Source organism: Schistocerca gregaria, chromosome 1 (genome assembly GCF_023897955.1).
Source record: "Schistocerca gregaria isolate iqSchGreg1 chromosome 1, iqSchGreg1.2, whole genome shotgun sequence".
Classification (NCBI taxonomy): Eukaryota; Metazoa; Arthropoda; class Insecta; order Orthoptera; family Acrididae; genus Schistocerca; species Schistocerca gregaria.
In genome coordinates this window covers 377,455,623-377,483,221 of record NC_064920.1, presented here as the reverse complement: position 1 = coordinate 377,483,221, position 27,599 = coordinate 377,455,623, and the positions used below count along the sequence as shown (strand labels likewise).

Genomic DNA, 27,599 nt, shown 5'->3' with positions numbered 1-27,599 from the left:
TTAATAATTTTTTTTGAAAAATTGCCTATAAAACTGTGCTAAGACAATAGCAAAGGAACTATGAAAGTTTAAAGTGGTCATCCAGTGACATGTTCTTGCACCAGGCTACTGAGAGTCCTTCTTATATGGTATCCATTACAGTGGGCTATAGTGACAGTTGCACAGTAGAAGAGGTCATAGAGAGGTACTAATACAAACTGAATTTGGACCAGGCAGGTGTGGCATGAAGGGAAACAAGGCATGTGCAAGATATGAAGAGGTATGGAAAACAGAATGTTATTCACTCGATAAACATCTGAAAAATTGGGACTCATTTACCAGATTTAACAATAAATATAAATTATGTTGTAATAGTATGTGGTACATGAGAAGCACTTTGGTGCTTAAATAAATGAATTTGGAAGTATAAATAGCATGAATAAAACATATTTAAAAATATATTTTTTTTTAATTATTTGATGCTTCTATATTAAGCAGACTGTAAAACGATAATACCCATCCAGCATGTAAGTTGTGAAGGTGGTCAGTTGGGGAAGTTCAGTTTGGTTATTCCAGGCGTGGATGGGCAACTGCTTCAAATATCTCATAATCTGTACTTTTTCTAAAATGTTTAATGTGTTTCCTTTGTTTTCCATAAATGATATTTTAAAATTATTCTACATATGAGAAACTGGGTATCCTGCTTCATGCTAATGCAAACTAATGGCAGATTTAGAGTTGGCCAAACTAAAATGCTCCTTTGAAACATAACATTAAAACCATGCCCCATTTGTCCCAATACTTATGTGGACAATTGTTGCAAGTAATGGCTAAAATTCAAATGTTCTTTATGTTTGTAACTGGCCCCTATGTTATCAAAGATAAGAAAAGCTGAACATTATTTTTCCCCTTAAGTTGATTTTTCATCCACTCTGATAATTTACTGAAATGTGAAATTCTGTGGTAGATTAGTTAATGTTGCCTTGATCGGCTGGTAACATAGTTGTAGATGAAGCAGTGCTTCCTAGTGAAGTGGCAGGATGGGTAGATTTTGTCTGTTTTAGAATTTCCCTATTAATTTTGTTCACCAGTCAATTGGAGAAACAAGGAACTAAATTATCATAGAATTCCATATTAAGAGCAGATGGGCAAACAACTTAAGAGGAAAGATATTGTTCTGGCTTTTTTTAATTTCCTAAACTGTAGGTGCCAGATAAAACATAAGGAACATTCAAATTTTAATCACTATAGGGGACAAGAGTCTTGTAAATTACTTGTGATGATTGTGTGCATAAGTACGAATGTTTCAAAATGAATATACAGGTTTTAAGGCTTTGTAGTGTTTATTACATTCTACTTACTGTTGTAAAGAATACATCAAATGAAATAGTAACTCAAACGGCTTTCCTGACAAGTGTTCAATGTGAGAACCATTCATCACACATTGAGTCAGCAGGTAAGTTCTTCCCAAACCTTGATAAGTGTCTCTGGTGTAATTGTTGCAACTATGCTGTTTCTAAAATTGGGTGGATCAGCTTGTAGCAAGGCCCTTATACATGATCCTTTATGATCCCCAAAAGGTAAAAATGGAGTCACATCATGCGAGGATCATGCAAAACAAGCTCTGTCATTCAGCTCCATGCATCTAATCATGCAGTATGGTGCAATGCCATTTAACCAGTTGTGTACTGATTTATGCCAGTGAGGCAGGACACCAGCTAGCTGCCAAATAAAGTTCTGCAGTTCATCATTTCCAATTGAGGAAAGAGCCATAGTTCCAGTGCATCAAGATAAGAAACACCATTTACAGTTGCTTCACCAAGGAAGAAAGACCTATAAACTTTCTAACAGGATATGCCACATTAAACATTCAATTTAATGGAGGCTCACTCTTCAGTCCTGAGACTGGTTTAACGCAGCTCTCCATGCTACTCTATCCTGTGCAAGCTTCTTCATCTCCCAGTACCTACTACAGCCCACATCCTTCTGAATCTGCTTAGTGTATTCATCTCTTGGTCTCCCTCTACGATTTTTACCTTCCATGCTGCCCTCCAGTACTAAATTGGTGATCCCTTGATGCCTCAGAACATGTCCTATCAACCGATCCCTTCTTCTAGCCAAATTGTGCCATAAACTTCCCTTCTCCCCAATTCTATTCAGTACCTCCTCATTAGTTATGTGCTGAAGGTGGTATGATCCAGAAAATCTACATCATCATGCAGCAACATTTTGCTTGCAAAGTTGGCACACATCCACTGTCTACAGGCTTTAGAGCTTGCAACAGCAACAGACGATAAGGAACGCAAAGTTGGCACACAACCACTGTCTATAGGCTTTGGAGCTTGCAACAGCAACAGATGATAAGGAATAACTGTAAGTATCTCCTTAAAAGTCCCCACACAGATGTCACTGGAATTGATAATTCACAACTATCTTTCCAAACTGTTTCCTGAGGGCTACTCTTGAAAGTCTCCCTCATTCAACACATTCTTAAGTCACTCTTGGTCATTCCATACTCTTCCCTTTGCACACAGGTATTCAGACAAAACTGTTTGAGTCACTCTTTCATTAGATGTATTATTTATAGTTGTAAGTTAAATGCTAAATGGAAGAACCCTGGAGATACTAAAAGGTATCAGATAGATTATATAATGGTAAGACAGAGATTTAGGATCCAGGTTTTAAATTGTAAGAAATTTCCAGGGGCAGATGTGGACTCTGACCACAATCTGTTGTTGATGAACTGTAGGTTAAAACTGAAGAAACTGCAAAAAGGTGGGAATTTAAGGAGATGGGACCTGGATAATCTGAAAGAACCAGAGGTTGTACAGAGTTTCAGGGAGAGCATAATGGAACAATTGGCAGGAATGGGGGAAAGAAATGTAGTAGAAGAAGAATGGGTAGCTTTGAGGTATGAAGTAGTGAAGGCAGCAGAGAATCAAATAGGTAAAAAGACGAGGGCTAGTAGAAAACCTTGGGTAACAGAAGAAATATTGAATTTAATTGATGAAAGGAGAAAATATAAAAATGCAGTAAATGAAGCAGGCAAAAAGGAATACAAATGTCTCAAAAATGAGATCGACAGGAAGTGCAAAATGTCTAAGCAGGGATGGCTAGAGGACAAAAGTAAGGATGTAGAGGCTTATCTCACTAGGGGTAAGATAGATACTGCCTACAGGAAAATTAAAGAGACCTTTGGAGAAAGGAGAACCACTGGCATGAATATCAAGAGCTCAGATGGAAACCCAGTTCTAAGCAAAGAAGGGAAAGCAGAAAGGTGGAAGGAGTATATAGAGGGCCTATACAAGGGCAATGTACTTGAGGACAATATTATGGAAATGGAAGAGGATGTAGATGAAGATGAAATGGGAGATATGATATTGCGTGAAGAGTTTGACAGAGCACTGATAGACCTGAGTCGAAACAAGGCCCCCGGAGTAGACAACATTCCATTAGAACTACTGACAACCTTGGGAGAGCCAGTCCTGACAAAACTCTATCATCTGGTGAGCAAGATGTATGAGACAGGCGAAATACCCTCTAGACTTCAAGAAGAATATAATAATCCCAATCCCAAAGAAAGCAGGTGTTGACAGATGTGAAAATTACTGAAATATCAGTTTAATAAGTCACAGCTGCAAAATACTAACGCGAATTCTTTACAGATAAATGGAAAAACTGATGGAAGCCGATTTCAGGGAAGATCAGTTTGGATTCTGTAGAAATGTTGGAACACGTGAGGCAAGAAAGATTAAGGAAAGGCAAACCTATGTTTCTAGCATTTATAGACTTAGAGAAAGCTTTTGACAATGTTGATTCAAATACTCTCTTTCAAATTCTGAAGGTGGCAGGGGTAAAATACAGAGAGCGAAAGACTATTTACAATTTGTACAGAAAGCAGATGGCAGTTATAAGAGTCGAGGGGTATGAAAGGGAAGCAGTGATTGGGAAGGGAGTGAGACAGGGTTGTAGCCTATCCCCGATGTTATTCAATCTGTATATTCAGCAAGCAATAAAGGAAACAAAAGAAAAGTTCAGAGTAGGTATTAAAATCCATGGAGAAGAAATAAAAACTTTGAGGTTCGCTGATCACATTGTAATTCTGTCAGAGACAGCAAAGGACTTTGAAGAGCAGTTGAATGGAACGGACAGTGTCTTGAAAGGAGGGTATAAGATGAACATCAACAAATGCAAAACGAGGATAATGGAATGTAGTCGAATTAAGTCGGGCGATGCTGAGGGAATTAGATTAGGAAATGACACACTTAAAGTAGTAAAGGAGTTTTGCTATTTGGGGAGCAAAATAACGGATGATGGTCAAAGTAGAGAGGATATAAAATGTAGACTGGCAATGGCAAGGAAAGCGTTTCTTAAGAACAGAAATTTGTTAACATCGAGTATTGATTTAAGTGTCAGGAAGTCGTTTCTCAAAGTATTTGTATGGAGTGTAGCCATGTATGGAAGTGAAACGTGGACGATAAATAACTTAGACAAGAAGCTTTCGAAATGTGGTGCTACAGAAGAATGCTGAAGATTAGATGGGTTGATCACATAACTAATGAGGAAGTATTGAATAGAATTGGGGAGAAGAGGAGCTTGTGGCACAACTTGACAAGAAGAACGGATCGGTTGGTAGGACATGTTATGAGGCACCAAGGGATCACCAATTTAGTATTAGAGGGCAGCGTGGAGGGTAAAAATCGTAGAGGGAGACCAAGAGATGACTACACTAAGCAGATTCAGAAGGATGTAGGTTGCAGTAGATACTGGGAGATGAAGAAGCTTGCACAGGATAGAGTAGCATGGAGAGCTGCATCAAACCAGTCTCAGGATTGAAGACAACAACAACAAGTTAAATGCAATAAATTCTACAAAACTGTAAAACCTGTATATTCGTTTGGAAGCACCCTGTATATTGCACAAATTGGATGTTGTTTTGATGTACATTTTAAAGAGCGTTTAAGGTTGACCAACTCTAAGTCTGCCATTATTTCACATTAGTGCAAAACAGGACACTCAACTTCTAGTATGGGGAATAATTTTGAAATATTATTTCTAAAAAAAGGAGGCACCTGAAACTTTTTAGAAGAAGTTCATATGAGATATTTGAAGCAGTCATCTATCCACACCTGGAACAACCAAACTGTGCTGAAACACTGAAACCTTTTGGCTAATTTTCCCCAATAGACCACCTTCACAGCTTGTGCACTGAATGTGTATTGCTGTTTCACAGCCTCCTTAGTAGGGAAGCATCAAATAATTTTTTAAAAATATTTTAAATATATTTTATTCATGCTTTTTATACTTCCAAATTGATTTATTTAACCACCTCAGTGCTTTTCATCCACCACTTTCTATTACTACATGTCTTACATTTATTATTAAATCCTGTAATAAGATTACCAATTTTCAGATGTTTACTGAGTAAATGACATTTTGTTTACCATGCCCTATGCATCTTGTAGATGCTTCATCTTCCTTCGAGCCATGCCTGTCTCATCCACATTCAGCTCGTGTTACTACCTCTCTGTGACCTCTTCTACTGTGCGACTGTCACATCAGCCCACTGCAATAGATGCCATAGAGGAAGGACTCTTAATACGATGGTGCAAGAACCTATCACCAGATGACCACTTTAAACTTTTGTAGTTCCTTCCCCATTGCCTCAGTACCGTTTTATAGGTACTTTTTCAAAAACTTTATCTTATCAGTTCTTCCCTCTTAAAAAGTGGTCACGCTCCCCCATTTTCTCCCTATTTATACTTGACTACCGTTGGTTAAAAACGTATTTTGGTTAATGTTTATCTGTAGGCAATCTACATGAACTATGATTTTATCCATCTGGCAGAGATCTAGTATGCTTTAACTGCACTCCTCATTTAATGTGGACTGCACTATAGACCTACAGGATGTTTAATAAGGTGTCAACTTTTTAAATCTTGATTCTATTGTATTGGAGCTTTGGTGAGTGACATCTTGCACTACATGTAGCCTGTTACAACTGTTTCTGCCCTATATGTTTTAATTTGCAGTCATCCGCTCTCATTTCCTACATATTTTACTAGAGTATGTGCATCCATTACCACTGTTTCTGCCCTGTATGTTCTAATTTGTAGGGATTTGCTCTTGTTCCCTAGATGCTTTATTGGAACATGAGTTTTGATGATTTTGACATTTATCTTATGGTGTATTAATTCCCAGTTTAGCCATCCAATGATCAACATTTTAAGAGGTTACACACTTAATCAGTTTGCTGCAACATTGTACAATCTGACTATCCTTGTGAAATGAAAAAGTGTGACTAAAAACCTGTTCTTCTTTCTCACTATTACATGCCATTTATTAACGGCATTTTATAAAATCATTTTTTGTGTTCAGTACAGATTATCACATGAATATGCACATATAAGAGTGTGAAACCAGTTATGTTGTTTATTAAGGGTACCTGTAAACAGCTAATGCACCTTGAATTTTCATTCATTCTCAAAGAATTTTTAAATCAGAATGTATACACAGACAAGAAAAAATGATTCCCAGATTTTTCGGTTAAAAATACACTTTTCCTGTGTGAAAATACATGTTTCTCATGTTAAGTGATAGAATACTTTCCCTTGGAGCTATAAAACTTATCAGTCCTTAGTATTATACACCTGCGTAGAACTTACCGTTACTTTATCAAGTGTAACGTAGCAAATAAAACATATTTTGGAAAGATCTTTGACATGCTGCAACATGTACACTGCGTATTTTTGCACATTCTTACAATTCATTCAACTTTCCAAAGCACAAATATTTTTGTGAATGTAGCTGCTTTTGTATCAAAAGTGAATCTGTTTAAGACTTTTGCTGTTTGTGTCTCCAGTGTAGCTACAGTACTGAGAGTGGTTCATTCTGTGTTAGAAAACAGTTTTATTACATCTGACATTTTATTGTCATTTGACTGAAAATCCAGTGAAGAAAACTTTGCATTGTTGAATAGTAGACGAAGTCTTTCTGCAAAAGGTCAGTTCTTCTACTGTTTACTAGCCACTTGAAGTTCTTAAAGGAAAACAAAATTCTTCATTATACAGGGTGTCACAAAAAGGTACGGCCAAACTTTCAGGAAACATTCCTCACACACAAAGAAAGAAAATATGTTATGTGGACATGTGTCCGGAAACGCTTACTTTCCATGTTAGAGCTCATTTTATTACTTCTCTTCAAATCACATTAATCATGGAATGGAAACACACAGCAACAGAACATACCAGCTTGACTTCAAACACTTTGTTACAGGAAATGCTCAAAATGTCCTCCATTAGTGTAGTGAGGATACATGCAGCCACCCTCCGTCACATGGAATCCCTGATGTGATGATGCAACCCTGGAGAATGGCATATTGTATTACAGCCATCCACAATATGAGCATGAAGAGTTTCTACATTTGGTACCAGGGTTGCGTAGACAAGAGCTTTCAAATGCCCCCATAAATGAAAGTAAAGAGGGTTGAGGTCAAGAGAGCATGGAGGCCATGGAATTGGTCCGCCTCTACCAATCCATCGGTCACTGAATCTGTTGTTGAGAAGTGTACGAACACTTTGACTGAAATGTGGAGGAGCTCCATCGTGCATGAACCACAAGTTGTGTCGTACTTGTAAAGGCACATGTTCTAGCAGCACGGGTAAAGTATCCCGTATGAAATCATGATAACGTGCTCCATTGAGCGTAGGTGGAAGAACATGGGGCCCAATCGAGACATCACCGACAGTGCCTGCCCAAACATTCACAGAAAATCTGTGTTGATGATGTGATTGCACAATTGCGTGTGGATTCTCATCAGCCCACACACGTTGATTGTGCAAATTTACAATTTCATCACGTTGGAATGAAGCCTCATCCGTAAAGAGAACATATGCACTGAAATGAGGATTAGCACATTGTTGGATGAACCGTTCACAGAAGTGTACCCGTGGAGGCCAATCAGGTGCTGATAGTGCCTGGGCATGCTGTACATGGTACAGAAACAACTGGTTCTCCCATAGCACTCTCCATACAGTGACATGGTCAACGTTACCTTGTACAGCAGCAACTTTTCTGACGCTGACATTAAGGTTTCAACTGCACAAAGAATTGCCTCGTCCATTGCAGGTGTCCTCGTCGTTCTAGGTCTTCCCCAGTCGCGAGTCATAGGCTGGAATGTTCCGTGCTCCCTAAAACGCCAATCAATTGCTTCGAACATCTTCCTGTTCGGATACCTTCATTCTGGAAACCTGACTCGATACAAACGTACTGTGCCACGGCTATTGCCCCGTGCTAGTCCATACATCAAAAGGGCATCTGCCAACTCCGTATTTGTAAACATTGCACTGACTGCAAAACCACGTTCGCGATGAACACTAACCTATTGATGCTACGTACTGATGCGCTTGATACTAGTACTGTAGAACAATGAATCGCAAGTTAACACAAGCACTGAAGTCAACATTACCTTTCTTCAATTGGGCCAACTGGCGGTGAATCGGGGAAGTACAGTACATACTGATGAAACTAAAATGAGCTCTAACATGGAAATTAAGCGTTTCCGGACACATGTCCACATAACATCTTTTCTTTATTTGGGTGTGAGGGATATTTTCTGAAAGCTTGGCCGTACCTTTTTGTAACACCCTGTATATTTGCAGGTTACAAGAGAATCCTAAATAAACTTTTCAGCAAAGTACCATTTCATACTTCCCATTGTCCTTGGGAAACTAAAGAAAAATAAATGTTGTGTTACTTCATAGTTGTTGTCAATTTTTATGTCAGTAGATATGCTCCCCATTGTAAAAACTATATTACAATCAATATAAATGATTCTATTCACATTCATCCAACATTATATTCAGAAATGTAGCTTTCTGGCCACGTGGAGTGCTGCTGCCCCATAGTACAACAAAAAATGAACAGCATTGTTGTGACTGTATATGTTTTGGGCTGTGATGCATAGTGTGTGTTCTAAATGGTACATTTTCTTTGCATCTTAATTTTATTATGGTTTTTTATTTTTTTTTATGTTTCATTGCCACAATATTATTCTGCGTTAGCGGGCTAAAGTAAAATTCTTTGTTAGAGTATTAGTTCTTACCACCAAAATTATAAAAATTTACCTGCAAATTAAAACAATGGAAAATTCCCAGAGCTAAATAGAAAATCCTGGATTTTCTCAGATTTCCTGATTGTCTTGAGACATATACACCCTGAAAATGATTTTTAAAGGATTTTTTTTAAGATTGTGTAGGAGAATTTTTTGAAATTTCTTCCCAGCAAAAATGTATAATCTAAGCTGTGGCTGCCCTAACTAAAAAATAATTGTTGAATTTAGTAGATCAGGTAAAAACACTGGGAAAAAAAGGAAGCTGGGGAATCAAAGGGCTTGGTGGATCTTGTAATGTGCCATCCAGAGGAAGTAAGAGACAGTTAACTAGATGCAACTGTAATGTATCTACACTTTAGTCCTTCATGAATGGTAGCTGCCACTGAAAGCCAGGTAATGGGAGGCATCTACAAAGAACAAAATTTGGCTTCAAGTTTGGATTCTGGATGATTCCTTCTAAAAGCCAATATACGCACTTCAGAACAACTAATTATATCATTTCCCTGAATTCTACTGATGCTGTAGGTATAGCTGAGCAACGCTGCTTCCTCAGCCTCCTACTTGTTACCAGATATGTCTACCACACATCAGCTAAAGCGAAACTGTACATTTAAACTAAATGCACTCAGATAACTCATCAGCCCCACCTGGGAAGCAGATCATAGGATTCACTTACACCTACATTAAGTCCTCCTGGACATCATATGTGTAAATGTAGCTGTGGAAGCATTGCACATTACAGACAAGCCGCATGAATAGTATACTAAAAGAGGAAGGCATCCTGCCATCAAAGACTGTATGCCAATTTCTTGTCAGCTGTGGAATAACAGTCCACAAAAGCCTAATTACTCAAGCTAACAAGCTGTGTTTAACTGAAAGCGACAATTACTCTTTATGAATTAACTGAGTGCTGGCAATCTAGTGAGAGTAAGATTATAAATTTTGAGTAATAAACTTTGGTTCCTTAAATGGACTGCATACAGATATCCCTGAACCTGAAAAATTGTCTGTATCTTGTGGTAGCAGATGATTAAGCAGCCACCAAGAGAGTCCTATGCTCTACCACAAAATTTCATCATGTGCTGACTACCTCCTCACTGACACCCTTCACACCACTTTTTCAGCAAAATGTCAGACTCGCTCACCATGGAATAGTGTATTGGCTGCTTGACCAGCTTGTCATAATGTTAATCATATAATTATGAACTAATGTTACAAGTGAGAGAGTCTTAACAGTGATGAACCAGCCAGAATATAAAGTAACTAATGAACAAAATGATTATTCCCTAAAAATGAACAATCATCAATGATATTCCTAAAGCTTTTATAATATTACAGGCCAAAAGTCTGAAAATATAAATAAACATATGTTAGTGTGTTCTGTAAGTGTATTATCACTGCATTAAAGTTACTATTCTAAGAATAATATTTACCTTTACTTCAATGCCAGGTGCCGCCACTCCTGATGAGCCCATCTTATTTTTACCAGGAGGAATTCTAGTAACCATAAGTGTGGCTTCTGTGAGTCCATAAGCTTGAGTAATTTCTTCAACACTGGGGAGGCGTTTCTTGAAAGCTTCCTGTAGGTCAGAGCCTAGAGGAGCAGCTCCACATCCCACACGTCGAACACTTGATAAGTCGTAGTTGGCTACACTTGGATGATATGAAATCAGTGCTACTATTGGTGGCACCAATGCAAGTGACTGAACCTGTGCAGCGTAATTGATATATGTGCAGCATAACTGATATTAGAGAATTAGGATACTCATTTACAAGCATTAAACACCATATACAACACATTCTACTCTACATATTATATAATGCAGTCTACATTGTTATGTCAATAGTGACAGGAATTCATAAATATTTTCTTTTTACACTAATTCAGTTCAAATGTAATTTAGTTGACTATTGTATTACATGCAGTCTTGCAAAATACCCTGTGTCTGCAAGAGCTTTCAAAATGGACAACAATTATTATCCGCATTACACACATCTAAGCTACAAACACTTTTTTTCTCAGTGACAAATTACCCTAAATATGATGCTGTAAGATATTAGTGAATGGAAATAGGAAAATTAAGTCAACTACAAAATGTGATACACATATAATGCAAAAATTGTAGAACTTAAAAATTAATATGATATTTGACATGTGACTTGTAGTTTGTGTTTTTATCAATAACACCTAATAAATTAGAATATTATATTTCAGTTATGGATTTACCATACTGCATTACTTCTGGTAGGCCACTTTGGCTAAATGGTCAGTCTTTGTGCAGTCAGGCCTCCAAAAGTTAGCAATGTCTTATACTTTCTTAGGCAACTCAGAAGAATAGTTCTTAACCAAACAGTAACATTAGTGTACTATGAAACAATTTACTCCTTTCATAATTACAGAATTGAAGTATAGGGCTGTGCAGTGAAAGTACATTTAAAAAGAATATTTTAGTTCCAGAAAAGAGCAATAAAATTTGTACATGGCCATAAAGAATCATGTTGTGGTGTTTGTGCAGAACAAATGCCTAACACTAGATATATTCCTTATACATATTTAAATTATTTACATTTTGAAGAGTCACCCAATGGAAGTTATGAAGAGCAGTGTTGTACATTATCATAATACTAGGATAAAAATGAAGTATTTCTAGAAAAGAACAACTTTAAAAATTGCACATGGAAGCCCACACATCAAAGGTGTGATGTGGTTTAACAAACTACCACACTCTTTATGGACCTGGGTGGAGAGTAATTTTCAACTCAAAATTAAAATCTTTCCTGAATTTTAAAGCAGTGATTGTGACATTAACCAGTATCAGATAAGCTGTAGAGTAATAAATGTATGAAACAGACATAAGATGCAGTAGCTGTAGTGTGAAACATAATTTGTAAGTGTAATTTGTCATATTTTTATTTCTGATACTTGGAAAAGCCATCATTGTGATGGGTCCATGCAAAGAAAATTTAAATAAATAAACAAACCTATCAATCAAGCATCTAAACTAAGCCTTAGCAGACACTGCTCAAATGATAATGGAACTGGCCTACAACTGGTTCACAGCCAACAGTTTAATTTTAATTTTATGATGGTTCATATTATGCAAGTTCAGATGAGCAGTAATGACTTGTCTGCACCAAGAGTAGAAATTAATGATTGCACACTGAATGAAGCACAGTGTGTAAAATTTCCTGCAGTCCAGCTGGATAAGTAGTTAAATTGGTGTTATGCCCTTAGTAACATCTCTCACTATGTTAGCCTAAAGACAAGGCTTATTTCACTTACTTATGCTCATTGTTGTCTCTTGGAATTATCTTCTGAGGCAGTGCACATGCAGTAAACAGAGTGCTTATTCAGCAGAAGTTGGCAGTAAGTATAATGTGTAAGGTAAATAAACTGTACACCTTACAAAAACCTTTTTAAGAATCTTGGTATTCTTACATTCACTTCCCAATATATTTATTCCTTAATGGTTTTTGTTGCTGACAATAAAAATCAGTTTCAGATGAACAGTGATTTACATACTCACAGTACTTGATACAAAATTAATTTTGATGTAGATTTTGCATCCTTATCTGAAGTTAAAATTGAGTTATGAGCTCTGGTGGGAACATATACAACAAGCTTCCACAATACATAACACAAGGAATTGGGAATCCATATCATTAGAAAAGAAAATTGAAAACATGTTTCATCAGCTATTTGTTGTAGAAATTATCAGAGTATCTTGACCAAGGAATTGAAAAGCTGTGCTAAATGCATGGCTAGCAGCAGTGTTCATGAAAAGCGGCATGACAAGTAATAGTGTATTTAAAATGGATTCAGTGTTTGCAGATGTAGATAAATATTTTCTTTGAAAATGCCATTGTAATCAAACAAATAATAAGCTATCAGTAGTAGCTATCTAGTTTGGAATATTTTTGATTCCTCCTGAAATGTGAAAACTGGTATGATGTATACAACAGTAATGATACCAATGAAAACTGTGATAAGGTTATGGCCCCATTTTAGTCTTTTAAAAATAGCTTTTCCCAAGAAAACACTACATTTAACTCTTTTCAAAAACAAACATTACTGCCTATTTCAAAAGATACAAACAAATACAAACATAAGTTGTTTTTAAAAAATATATAAAATGACAAACTACTCTCTAATTCCACGAGCAAAACTAAAGAAACCTGACAAATCATAAGAAGAGAAATGGTTGCTAGTTCACACACTAATATAAGCTGATTGTGAATAACAGTAAACTAACTGATCCTAGACAAATGACTAGCACTTTCAATCATTATTTCTCAAACATAGCACAGCAATTGAAAATTCGCATCTTGACAAACAACTATACTGTAAGGGAGTACAGTCAGATCAAAAAATTCATGCAAATACATTATTTATGTATCCAGTGACACCCCGAGGAATCAAAAATTATAAAAGGATTGTTTAATGAACAGCCAGTGGGTACTTATGAGATACCAGATGCTATCATCAGAGCTAGTGCAAAATATATTGTGGAACACAAGCAGACAGAGTAAGAGTGGCACATTTCCAAATAGTCTAAAAAGTGCAATAGTAACACCTCTGCATAAGAATTGTGCAAAATTTGAAGCTGCTAAGGATAGGCCAGTTTCAGTTTTGTCAGGATTCAACACATTCATGGAAAAATGTTTCTTAGGAGGTTAACAGCTTTTTTAAATAAAGAAAGACTGATAAATGACTCACAACATGGGTTCAGAGCTGGTGGAAAGTCAACCTAGTCTGCAATTTTTGTCTTTTTGAATGAAATACTAACAGCAGTGGATGAAAAGCAACAGGTATCTGGGATATTTCTTGATCTTTGTAAAGCCTTTGATGTTAATGATCATGACATTCTTTTCCATAACTTAAGTAATCATGAAATTAGAGGACAGTCTGAAAGGTGGATCCATTTGTATCTCAACAATCAACAATAGATTATGAAAATAAAATGAAAAGACACTGAAGACAAAAAATTCTAGTTTTTGCAGTAATGAGCAAAAATTCAAGTAGGAAGACCCAGAAGGTCAGTTCTGGGATCTGTTCTATTTATGCTGTGTGTAAATGACTTGGCTGATAAAATACACAATGGAACCACAAAACTCCTTGCAAATGGCACTAATATTCTGATTCAATCAAACAGTGAAGAAAATCTGTAGGAAACTGCAGTGTCAGTTATGCACAGTTTAGTACAGTGGCTCATCATTAATTCTGAAAAAACTGTTATAGTTAACTTTCACACCATACAAAACCACCATCCTGCAAACCCTGTTTTCATCAATGAAGGAAAAATATGTCTCAATTGTGAACATACAAAATTTTTAGGCGTACATATTAAGGAGTGGGAGAAGCATCTTAAAACTCTAAGTGAAAAACTGAACACACTTACATATACTGTTAGGATTCTCACTCAAAATATAAGCTGCTAATAGTTGGCAACAATGTACCATGGTAGTGTACAATCATTGCTGATGTACAGAATAATTTCTGGTGGGGAGTCTATAATTTTTTTAAAAAAAGTTAAAATACAGAAAAAGATTATCAGAGTGATAAAGGGAGCTAAGTGCAGGGATTCCTGTGGACCATTTTTAAAAGTCTGAAGATACTACCTCTGCCTTGTTTTGTACATATATGAAATACTATTTTTTTTACAATGTACCATGGTAGTGTACAGTCATTGCTGAAGTACAGAATAATTTTTGGATGGGATTCCACAATTTAAAAAAAAGGTTAAAATACAGAAAAAGAAAATCAGACATTTTCAAATATAACTATGATACAAATGCATATGAAAATAGACAGGAGCTGAAATTACACATTAACACAGTAAGTATAAACTTATGAAAAAGAAGACAGGTATCATACTGGAGTTATGTTGTATAATCAAATGCCCTCTTACTGAAAAATGCATAGCAACATTAAATATGTTTCAGGTAAATTTCAAATAGTTCTTGCTTGACCACTGCTTGCAATCTGTCTCTGAATTTCTGGAATATTATAATAAGTAAACCTCATTTAATAAATGTTGTTAATAATGTTTTGTGTCACTTCACTATAAGTTACTTTGTACTGATTATGTAGTCTTACATAATAACTACAGCTGTCATATGTAGAAGCAATGTAGTGTGTCAGTTTATATCATTGTACACTTTGATTGTGTTGACCTTGCAGTCCCAATGACTACTGTAATCATAGATTAATTATTTTTACCCTTTTCATATATCATATGTATAAACAATGTACTAAAATTATTCTTGGATCAAATAAAATAAATAATATAGGAGGCAGCAAATTTTTGTAAGTAGCAGCTTACTTTCTAGTTTACTTGATTAAATTTAACTGAGATAATCATGAACAGCACTAAGCAGCACAGTAATAGTTAATACAGTATACAGATTAAGATTCTATGTTTTCAATGTCTTCTGTTAATGTATACATTCACCTAGTCCATATGCATGAAGGTTTTGCTTCTAGATAGGATCTACGGAACTATGTGATACAATTATTTCATGAAAAATATGTTCCTCAATATCTTGCTAGACCTGAGCCCAATTTGTGGTGTTCTCTGGCACATGTAGGGCTGGGTTTAGAGAATGAAATAATGGAACACAGAAATGTTCTAATGGTTTCTTTATTGGAAGCGGACACAACTACAGTACATATAGTATAGTATAATGTATATAGTAGGATAGCTTACTAACTTAAGCTGTCCCAGAAAAAAACACTTCTTCTGTCCTTGTGGGCACTACTATTCATGTGCACCTGGATCTGGTGTGCATACCAAAGCAAAACTAAATACTAACTTGAAGGTGTCCATATCATTTAACATAATACATTTCAGCATATGCATATAAGTTGCTGTGGGTGACACACAGTGTGTGCTCACAGTTTGAGGTGTGGACACCATTTATCATACACAACATGTCAAAAGGCACTAAGCAGTCTACAACTTGTGAACACACCTGTGCAATCTACATAACTTAGACAAATATATCAGTTCACAGTTATAACCAGACTGGTCACATTCAATGTTATCATGACAACAAAACACTGATGTGCACTTGTAATACAAGGAGAGGTGGATGAAGCAACCATGGATGAATTCACTCTAAGCTTAATCACACACAACACAAACAATACAACTAAATACTTTGGATGAAATGGTGAGGGAAATGGTGCACTATACAAGAGGTCACAGTTACACACTAATACCATAATGTACATGAAACACAAAAGAAACTGGTAGGTAATAGCTGCTAACCAGGGACTGTACAACTGGTCCTTACTAGTGTAGCAATTTGGCCAAAAATTTTCTGTCAAAATGTCATCTTCTTGGATACACTGATAAGATAATGCATAATCTTTCTCACCTGTTATTCCTGTTAACCATTTACCTCCACTCTGGTAGTCTGAATCTATGGATTTTGCTAGTAATTATAACAATGCTGAACATTTTCAAACCCAATCAACCACATAATCAGACACCAATTGGCGTTCATCAGTTCGGCTTTACTCCACTCATCTTGTATGGCCCCATCCCCTTTCGTCTGCGGAAAGTTTACTTCTAGATGCGATGAGGATTCTCCTGATAGAGACATCGTGTACACTATGCAGGCATTCAAAAATCAACTTATGCTTCATTCAGAAATCAACTTAAAATGTGTTCAAAAATGTACAAAAATCATATGAATAATTGATAGACCAACGTGCGCTGGATGCTAGGTGCTTTGTGAAACAAGTTTATTTCCCACAAGAATACGAATTTGACACCCCCATTTTCCAGTAGCATCCAGCTGCTTGCTGCGACTGCTTGCACAACCAACAGCCACATTCCTGTAACCAGAAGTGGGAGAATCTACTACTCAAATGCGACTCATTACTGCTAAAATGAATCTAATGTAAACAGTTGTGACTTCACGCTCATCGGAGGCAATTTGTTGTTATGAAGCATATCTTAGTGTTCCTAAGGCCTCTGACATATTTTGCTGTTGACAGACACTTGCATGAGCACTGTGTCATTGTTGTATATGGTGCATTTCCTTTGCAATTTAAGTTATTTTTGTTTTTTTGTCTCAATTATGTTTTATTGTTGAAGTATTATTCTGAAGTATGGGGATATAGTAATATCCTTTGGTAGCGTATCTTTTCTTTTTAAGTTATTTTTGTTTTTTTGTCTCAATTATGTTTTATTGTTGAAGTATTATTCTGAAGTATGGGGATATAGTAATATCCTTTGGTAGCGTATCTTTTCTTACTAGTCAAAATTACAAAAATTTAACTGAAAACTAAAACAATGAAAAATTCTCAGAATTCTAAAAAATTCCCGGGTTTTTCCCGGTTTTCTCCTGGATGAAAAAATTTCCAGGTATTTCCTGGATCTCCCGGTTGTCCCAAGTCATATAAACCCTGGTCTTCCACCTTTAAGTTCTCAGGTTTTCAAATCTTGTCTGATGCAGTCCCCAACAATCAGTCTTTACTTCTCATCCAGTGCAGTGAGTCTCCCCTGAACTGTGGCTCTGTGTGACTTTCCTGAAATCTACCCCTTTTCCTAGACCTCTCCAGTCTTTTTTGATCACCTCTCTTCCTTCTACTTCAACCCTTCTGCTGGAAGAAGGAGCCCCTGGCTCCAAAAGTTTGCCAATTACAACCATCTTCTATGTGTGTGTTAGTTGCCACTTGGTGAGTAGATTTTTTATCTATTCCATTAAATTATTATATCTAACCTGAAGGTTATCCATAGTATAGTGTTACAGATCAAAAAACAAAAGGTCATGGGATCAAATCCCATTGGATGTTAATACTTTTTTTTATTTTTAAATCTTTATCAAAATGACTGATTATTATTATTTTCATTTAACTGGTTTCAATGTAATTTTTTAGCTTTAATATTTTGTCCATGATTTTACTCATCTTATTGGATTTCTATTTGCTTTTAATTTTTTTCCTATCATTGTTTTTTCATTTGGAATCTGCCTCTATCACCTATAACCTGTAAATGAGTTCTAACAAGTGCTGCTCATTGACTGGTATCGTATCAACTCACATAGAAAAAGTGAGATGTTACAGTTAACTTTTCATGCTGAAACTGAATTTTTTCTCTCTTAAGTTTGCTCGTACAGGTCAGCATTAATTTTCCATGAGCAAAGTGAACATAATTAATAGTTCTCCTGCAGTTTACTAATTGCCATATTCTCAGATACATTGCACATCAAGAGATTGTGGTTAGATTAGTACATGAGTACATTCAGGGCTACAAAATGCATTCAGTCATTGAACATTTAATATCAGCTGTGGATAGAGCATCTTGCATTCCCACCAAACCTGATGGCAGTATCTTTCAACATCACTTCGCATTACATGAACAGCATTTCAGCATTTCTGAAGTGATACACTGTGCTTGCATGTCACTTTTGACCAAGCGGCAGCTAATGTGGCAACACTGCAGTGTCAAGTGACAGACATCAACTATCAAGTAATTTTAAATAGATTATAGGAATAATTATATTGGCGGGAAGAATGTGGGACACGATATGCTGCACCAACAATTCACACTGTCATGTAGCAGTGTGTTGTGCAGGGAAAGACCATTGATACTGCGTGTTTCAGAAATCAGAACATGTACATTTTGGAAGGTGACAATAAAACACAACAAAGAAGAAAAAGAAAAGGACAGTCACTGAGTAAAGTAATGTGTTAGAGAATAGTAACAATGAAGAACAGCACTGGGCTGGGGCATGGAAGGAAAGCTATTAGGCAAAATCAATCAATGGAAAGTCTAAGATGGGATAATAACAATATTATGAAAATGACAGATTGCTATTCACCACATTGAGGAGGTGATGAGTTCCAGACAGATGCAGTGAAAAGACTGACAACACATTTAAGCTTTTGGACAAAAAAGTCATTCAATTCAGAAATAGAACAACACACACACACAAACACACACTAGAGCAGCATATACAATTTCACTTCAGAAAACTCTCCAACCTGTTCATCTCCTACTTTCAACTTGTACTACCACTGCCTGCCACCTCTATAAGTGCTTCCATCAAACCTCCCCTGCAGCCCCTCATAGCTGACAAACCCTGCCTTGCAGGCCTGCTACATCTACTATGCTGTCAGAAACTCACTCCCAACACCATCCAGAATCCAAACAAACCCAAAACACTACCATCAGCCTTTCCTCCAAAAGCCTCAGCACCACAGAGGAATCAGTCCTTTGTAAGAGCTGTATTTTTTACTCCACTCTTAAATTCAATAAAGCTGGACTTGTTAAAGAACTTCTCTACTTCTTCCATTCCCTATGATGGAAACACTTTTTTGCTGCTAACCTAACAATCAAACTCAATCCAAAGCCAATGTTGAATCTTACCTGACACATTTCACTCCTTCACCCAAACCTAATCATCCCCCAGTGCCCCTCAACCATCCCTGTTAACATTCCAGAATTGCTTAACCTCTCAACATGGAAACTAACTTCACATCTGCAGAAAGAATTGCATTCCACCACCTAAAAACTGATCTTGATCTTATAATCATACCTGCCAACAAATGTGGCACCAATACATTTTTTGAGCCTCAGGGATCACTTGGTTGAGGAACTATGTCAGCTGACAGATTTGTCCATCTATAAAACCTGCCACAGTGACCCCATTTTAGAAATCTAGCATGATCTCTAATACCTCCTCAAATCCTAAGGTCCATCCCAGAACCTGTCCTCTGAGTCTCTCTCTCTCTCTCTCTCTCTCTCTCTCTCTCTCTCTCTCTCTCTCTCTCCCTCCCTCCCTCCCTCCCTCCCTCCCTCCCTCCCTCCCTCCCTCCTCACCCTCGCCACTCCCTTCATTCCTACCATCTACATGCTTGCTAAAGTACATAAACACAACCGACCAGAATGCCCTGTTGTGGCCAGTCAACACTTACCTGTAACCTATCCCCCTTCAAAAATGACACCAATAATTTCCTCTAGCAGCTCTCCATAGTTCCTGTACCTTTATCACATGGCACTCTGCTCATCACTGTCAATGCAACCTCCCTCTACAATAACATCTCCAATGCCCATGGTATTTCCACTACTGAACACTTCCTTGCCCAACACCAAACTGACTCCAAATCCACAACTTTCTTCCTATATCCTCACCCACAATTATTTATACTCTGAAGGCATTGTCTACAAACAAATCCATGGTACAGCACTGGGCATCTACATGACTTGATCCTATGCCAACATATTCAGCAGCCATCTGAAAGAATCCTTCCTAATCACGCAGAATCCCAAACCCCTCATCTGGTTCACATTCACTGATGATATCATAGTTATCTGAACCCAGCATGATAACACCCTATCCACATTCCTCCTGAACCTCAATACCTTCTCCCCTGTTCACTTCACCTCAATCCAACAAGCCACCTCCACTTCAAGAATGGCCACATCAGTGTCTTTGTCTGCATCAAACCTATCAATCACCAACAATATTTCAGCTTTGAAGGCTGCTACCCAATCCATATCAAGAAGTCTCTTCCATACAGCCTAGCTGCTCATGGTCATTGCATCTGTAGTGATGAGCAGTCCCTCTCTTAGTAAGCAAATGGTCCCATTGAAGCCTTCACAGACCAAAATTAGCTTCCCATCCTTGTTCAGAAACAGATTTCATATGTAATGTCTCTCCAGTCACCTACCACCTCCCACAGTCACCCACTGTCTGGCCAAGAATGAGCACACCTCTCATGTCGAAGTACCATTCAGGACTGGATAAAATGAAACACATTCTCTGCCAGTTTCAGTCACCTCTCATCATGCCCTAACGCGAGAAATATTGGATGAACTATCCTCTCAACCCCAGCCACAGTGTTATTTCACCACCCACAAAACCTGCTCAAGATCCTTGTCCAACCCCACTGCACCCCTGCTCCCAACCCATTGCCTCACAGCTCATATCCCTGCAGTAGACCTAGATGCAAGACCTGTCCCATAATCCTTCCACTATCACCTGCTCCACTCCTGTTATAGGCTTCTTGTATCCCATCAAAGACAAGGCTATCTCTGAAAGCAGCCATGCAGTCTACAAACTAAGTTGCAACCATTGTGCTGCTTTCCACTTTACTATGACAACTAACAAGCTATCTGTCCATATGAATGGCCCCCAACAAACTGCAGCTAAGAGACAGCTGTGCCACCCAGTTGCTGAACACGTTATCCAGCATGCTACACTTCACTTCGGTGATAACTACACAGCTTGTGCTATCTGGATCCTTCCTATCAACATCAGCTTTTTTCGAATTGTACAAGTGAAAACTCTCCTTACAACATATCCTTTGTTTCCATAAACCCCAGGGCCTCAATCTTCGATAGTCCCTGTCCACTGCCTACTGACTCCAGCACTTCACATGCCCTCTATTCCATTAGTGTGCCTACTAACTGCTCCTCTTCTCTATGTCTCTGCTGTCCCATTGCCTCCTGCCCCCCCCCCCCCCCCCCCCTCCTCCAAGCACAACCTCTCAATATTGCACTAGCCCTGTCTTGTCCCCACCACATCCCTCCATGATCTCACAGGCAACACAACATCTTCCCCTATTGCTATGTAGCTATCCCTCCCACCCCAGCCAGTGACTCCTTACCCCCACCACCCACCCCAATTGGACTCATGTCAGATGCACTCACAATTAATCCTAAGCAGCTGAAGACAGTGATCATGTGAGTGTCATTCATGCTTTTGTGGATGTGTATGTTTTCTGTTTCTGAAGAATGAGTAAAAGCTTGAATGTCTAGCAGTCTTTTCATTGTGCCTGTCTGCAACTCAACACCTTCTCTACATAGTCAGCAGTGATCCATCTTCTTCTTTTTCTTGTGATTATGTCCAACATCAGTATTGGGTCAGCATGGTTATTAATGGAGTTGGCATGATTCTTACTATTATCACCCTGCTACCACCCAGGACAGAATCTATGCATAACAACTTTCAGTTGTTGTGTTATTCACATGAAAGTAGGTGAAAGTTTTATAAATGTTTATGAAGTTGTGTAACTAAGGAGGGACTTGGGAAACAGCCCTGTATTGACCTAATGAGATGCGGGAAACCACCTAAAAACCACATCCAGGCTGCCCGGAACACCGACCTCTGTTGTTAATCTGATGGGTAGATTTAATCTGGAGTAAGCACACCTCTTCATCCGAGTAGCAGCAGTTTAGCACACACAACTACCTGGGCTGGTGAGTCTCAATCTATCCTTTTCGTAATTTTGTTGCTATTCCATCCTGGAGTTTCCATTGTTTGTTATGGTCTTAAGTTACATGCATTTATATAAACCCTTCATGAACCTTCCATTAACTATCATCTCAGTCTTCTTGCCACTTAGAATTCAGCAAACATCTTCTTCAGTCCACCTACCATGTCCCACATATATCTGTCAAATTTTCATTGTATGATTAATTACATCTGCTATTTGTTTGCCCACCTGTCTCTCACAGTAATTCCCAACAAGCATCTCCCAACTGCTGGCTCAGCAACTCTCAACATTAAATATCCATGCCAGCTAATGAGTGAGGTGGCACAGTGGTTAACACACAGGACTTGCATTTGGGAGGATGATGGTTCAAACTCTTGTCTGCCCATCCTGATTGAGGTTTTCTACGATTTCCCTAAATGGCTTCAGGCAAATGGCAGAATAGTGCCTTTGAAAGGGCACAGCCAACTTTCTTCCCCATCTGTCCTTAATCCGATGGGACCAAGGACCTAGCTGTTTGGTCCCCTCTCCGAAATCAGCCAACCAACCATGCCTGACTGTCACAAGTCAATACACACAGCATACACTCTGATTGAGAACACTCCGTTTCAGACATATTCAAAGCTATATTTGAAAATCCTCTTTACCTTACTACTAGACCATTTTTACTGTTCTGTTGCTTTTTCTATTCATCCATTGTTTTCTTCATTTGGCCTAAACACCATATAGAATCTCATACACTGTCTCTGTGACTTCATGTATATTATTTTATTCTGAATATGTTGTTTACAAATAATTTTCATCTTATTGAGTTTGATTTTCAAATCTGATACCAGACGTGCTCTATTAAATTCTTACATTAAATGCTGAAGTTTTATTCCAGTTTAAGCAAACAGAGCAATTTCGTCAACAAAACAAAATTGGTTTAGATATGTACAAGTAGCAGTGATTTTTTTCTATTTTCCTAGTTTAAAGACCTGAATGCATCCTCTAGGATAACTGGAAACAGTTTTCACATAATGGGATCTCCTTGTATAACTCCTCTTTCAATTCTAAATGCAGTCTGACTAACCTTTTTATACAAGTATTTTTGGTAGAATGTGATAATATTTGTAAAAATCTTTAAAAATGGTTCAAATGGCTCTGAGCACTGTTAGGACTTAACTTCTAAGGTCATTAGTCCCCTAGCACTTAGAACTACTTAAACCTAACTAACCTAAGGACATCACACACATCCATCCCCGAGGCAGGATTCAAACCTGCGACCGTCGCGGTCGCGCGGTTCCAGACTGTAGCGCCTAGAACCGCTTGGCCACTCTGGCCGTAAAAAATCTTAAAATATCATTTTATGTACATTAATGTATATGATATATTGAATATAGTGCAAATATATAGAATGACACAAGAGTAATGGTCACTATTCAGAGATATGGCAGGAACAATCATTCAAAGCAAAAAAATCTAGTAATCGTAGACTCTATAATGCATAACTTAAGAGCTAGGAATACTTCTTCATCTTCAATTGTAAGAAACAAATCTCTTCTACTGTGATCTCTTTGCTTTCTAAATTTTGGGAGGAGGTAGTATGGACCAAAACAATAAAAAATGTTGAGTAAATGTGGGCTCTAAAGTGTGTACCTTAAGAGCTATAGTCAATTGTTCATCTTTGCTACTCTAAAACATATCTCTTCCACTGAGCAAGTTCTCTGAAAATATATATTTTAGAGCCCATGGTTTTTTCCCCTTGTTTTGGTCCATACTAGCTCCTCTGTAAATACGGAAAGAATAGAGCTTGCAGTAGAAGAGATTTTTTTACAGTGTCAGAGACAAACAAGTGCTCAAATCTTATAACCCAATGTTTAATTGAAGTTTTTGCTTCAACTGAGTGTTCCTGTCATATCCCTAAATACTGACCATTCCTCCTGGGGCACTGTATATAGCTTGTGCACATATGTTAGAGGTGTGACTTTACTCCTCATATGAATATCTAGTACACTATTGGGACATAAAAATGGAACTATTTCAAAGAGGAAACGTATTTGAGAAATTTAGAATACCTTGTAATCCTGTATAAGTTGCAGAAACGTGTCTATGTCAAATTGTGTCATGATTATCATGGCAACACCTTCATCAAAGCATCCAATCATTATGTGAAGACCAAAAGCATGAAAGAATGGCAGATAAGCAACCATTTCTTTTCCATATTCTTCATCTGGATTAAAATCAGGATGTCTGTTTACAATGAAATCAATACCCTTCATTAAAAAAATAGCACTCCTAAATTTCAACAAACATTAGGCATAATCGTAAGTTACATATATTACATAATAGACACGGCAAAATCATGAAACAATCTATTTACTAATACCTTAAAATAACAATTTTTTACAGTATACGTGTATTAAAGTATACAGAATTAATTATTTCTAAATCAAATAATTATTTTTCATCTATTATTCAATTATGTCTGCTTTTAGATTTTGCGTTAAAAATAAGCAACTTAAATACTAAGATGGTATCTGGTGGATTTGATCTCCCTTGTTGTACGAAGGATATTGATTAAGACGAAGAGCAGATTGGTAGCAAATTTGTTTATTTGGTGTAAAACTCTGGAAAATGAGTGTATTGTCATGATATAATTCTTTTCAGTTTCATGCCTATTGTACTTGTGACAGTGAGGTATCATCAGTTTCTTTGTGGCTTTGTCATTTTTCTCACATTCATTCCCTCTTTGGTATTTTGATAAAACTACATTTAAAAAATAAAAATTTGTTACATTATTTTATATTCCTATTCTTCTCCTTACTTGGTTGTTCTCTTTTCATATTTGATTTTAATAATCTTCTTTGAGATTTTATGCTCCTGTATTTTTTATGTGCGAAGGGATCACTCTTTCTTCATCATTCATAACATCTAATGAGGTAATTTAAGATTTTCACAAATTTCATGCAAACTCAACTCAAATGTCTTCCATTTAACCTAATGTTCAGATTTCGACTATCCAAAATATTATAGGTAAGATAAATATTATTGCACCTGCTATGATGCAGCACACTCTTAATTGCACAGAAAATATGAATACACTATCACCATTTGACAGCTTCCAATTTCAGTTCATATAAAGTTATCTTAAATTACATAAGACACCTAGAAAAGAATCCAGACAGTGCATTGTCAAGCAAATATATCAATAATCAATAGACCAGCAATAAAAAAATGTAATCTAGCTGAAATAAAGTAAACAACTAGGTCATGAAGTATGGTGAAGTGTAGGCTTCACCACATGATTCAAAGTGTCTTGCAGCTGCCCGGCAGCTGGACTTTATCTCCTGCTTGACGTCAGCAGCCAGGCCCATGTGATGGCCAGTTAATACACCTTACCAGCTGCTGTTGGTGTCATTGATACCAGATATTGCAAGGTATTAAGCTCATAGTTAGGTGATATAAATAGACGTTGACAAGCCAAAATATTGTGACCACTGGCTGCAGCAACATTTGATGCCACCTGGTGGCACTGCAGGTACTTAACATGGTAGCAAAAGTAGGCAAGCAGAGCAGATATTGATGAGGAATTGCCCTAACGAAAATGTGGACTGCAAATGGACCACTATGCACTAAATGGTGGAGATGTCCCTGACTCTTCACAGAATGTTCGGTTCAGAGCCTAGTCTGCTCTATAAATTAGGATAGATGGTGATCTGTGGCATCTCTCCCAAAAGAGCACGATGCTGGTGCATACACAAGTGTTTCAGAGCACATAGTTTATTTTACATTGTTGAACACGGATCTGTGCAGCATACCACCCCTACATCTTCACATGTTGACCCAACAAAATCATCAATTATGACTGCAGTGGCCATGGGACCATTGGGATTTGAATGTTTATCAATGGAAATGTGTCGACTCTTCCAGTGAATCATGTTTTCGCTACACTAGATTGATGGTCGTCTTCACAAATGACATCGTTCAAGTGAATAGCAGCTTGAAATGTGCAGTGTGCCATGGTGCAGGTTATTGGGAGCAATATTATGCCATGGGAGACATTCTCCTATGCTTGCATGGGACCTGTGGTAGTAACTGAAGACCTGCTGACAGCTGTGAACCACTTGCATCCTTTCATGCTTGATATCCACCCTCATGGCGATGTCATACTTCAGCAGTATAATTGTCCATGTCTTGGAGCCAGAATGATGCAACAATGGTTTGAGGAGCATTATAGTGAACTCGTGTTGATGATGTAGTGACCAAATTTGCCTGATGTAAATCTTATGGACCCCTAACGGGTTGCTATATGGTGTCATCACTGTGTACACAAACCAGGGGCCTGCTATTTATGAGAATTACATGACCTGTGTGTAGACATCTAATGCCACATACCTCAACAAACCCACCAACATACTCTCACATCCTTGACATGCAGAACCAGTGATGTATTTCATTCCAAAATGGACAGACAAGCTATTAAGCAGGTGGTCATAATGTTTTGACTCATTAACATAGCGTACCCCCTACTTAAATTGGAAAGTAAGGTCAGAAGTGCCCCTGTTGCTGTTGTGATTGCTATACCAGTAGCAATTAGGTGTTAATGAGCATGACAGCTAAATATTCACTGTCCATCTTAACACCTCGTATTGCTGTATCCTCTGCTTCCAGTGAGAGTGTGGTGCTGAGGTGGTGTTCCAGTCTCTAAGTCAGTACTTGAAGTCAGTGGTGCTGGGAGTGGAAAATAATCCCATTCCATAGGGGACCAGCTCCTACAGCACTTAACCTAGCGATATAGATCTGCCAGGCATTAAGCATAATCTGGAAGAGATGGTGGTTGTCTTGAACATAAAGCTGCCAAGTGGGGGGCACAGCTGGTTGGCAAGCCATACATGGATGGCTCTATTGGCATCCAAAGTGAACATATGTCACCACTGGGTGGCTGTAATGATTCCTAGTATCTATCCTGGAACTCTCATATAGGTTTGAGTCCAGTTGTCTGTGCCCAGTAAATAGGCAACAGCTGGGCTGTCGTTTGCATGCTGTATGTCCCAGAGGGTCCAGACTCAGTGGCTATCCTGCAGTTATACTAGGATGTGCCCCTATATTGGTGTAGTCCCATAACATGCCAGGAAATGGATCAGGATGTTGGCCTTTTTTTACAGAATCTCCACATCTGCATCTCAAATGTGCAGACAAACTGCTTCTCTACACCATTGGAGAATGGATAGAATGGTGTCATTGTCAGATGTATTATTCAGTACTGAGAGCAGAAATTCTAAAGTATACTGGATG

General features: G+C 37.7%; 1 protein-coding gene across 1 annotated transcript in view; it reads right to left on the bottom strand.

Moving 5' to 3' along the window:
* LOC126347864 (uncharacterized) overlaps nt 1–27,599 on the bottom strand; it is a 124,185-nt gene that overhangs the window by 8,847 nt on the left and 87,739 nt on the right. The window contains exons 5-6 of the mRNA XM_050002308.1: nt 24,380–24,554; nt 10,525–10,800 (exon numbers count right to left, since the gene is read on the bottom strand). Coding sequence (XP_049858265.1) covers nt 10,525–10,800; nt 24,380–24,554 — 451 coding nt within the window. The remainder of the gene's footprint in view (nt 1–10,524; nt 10,801–24,379; nt 24,555–27,599) is intronic.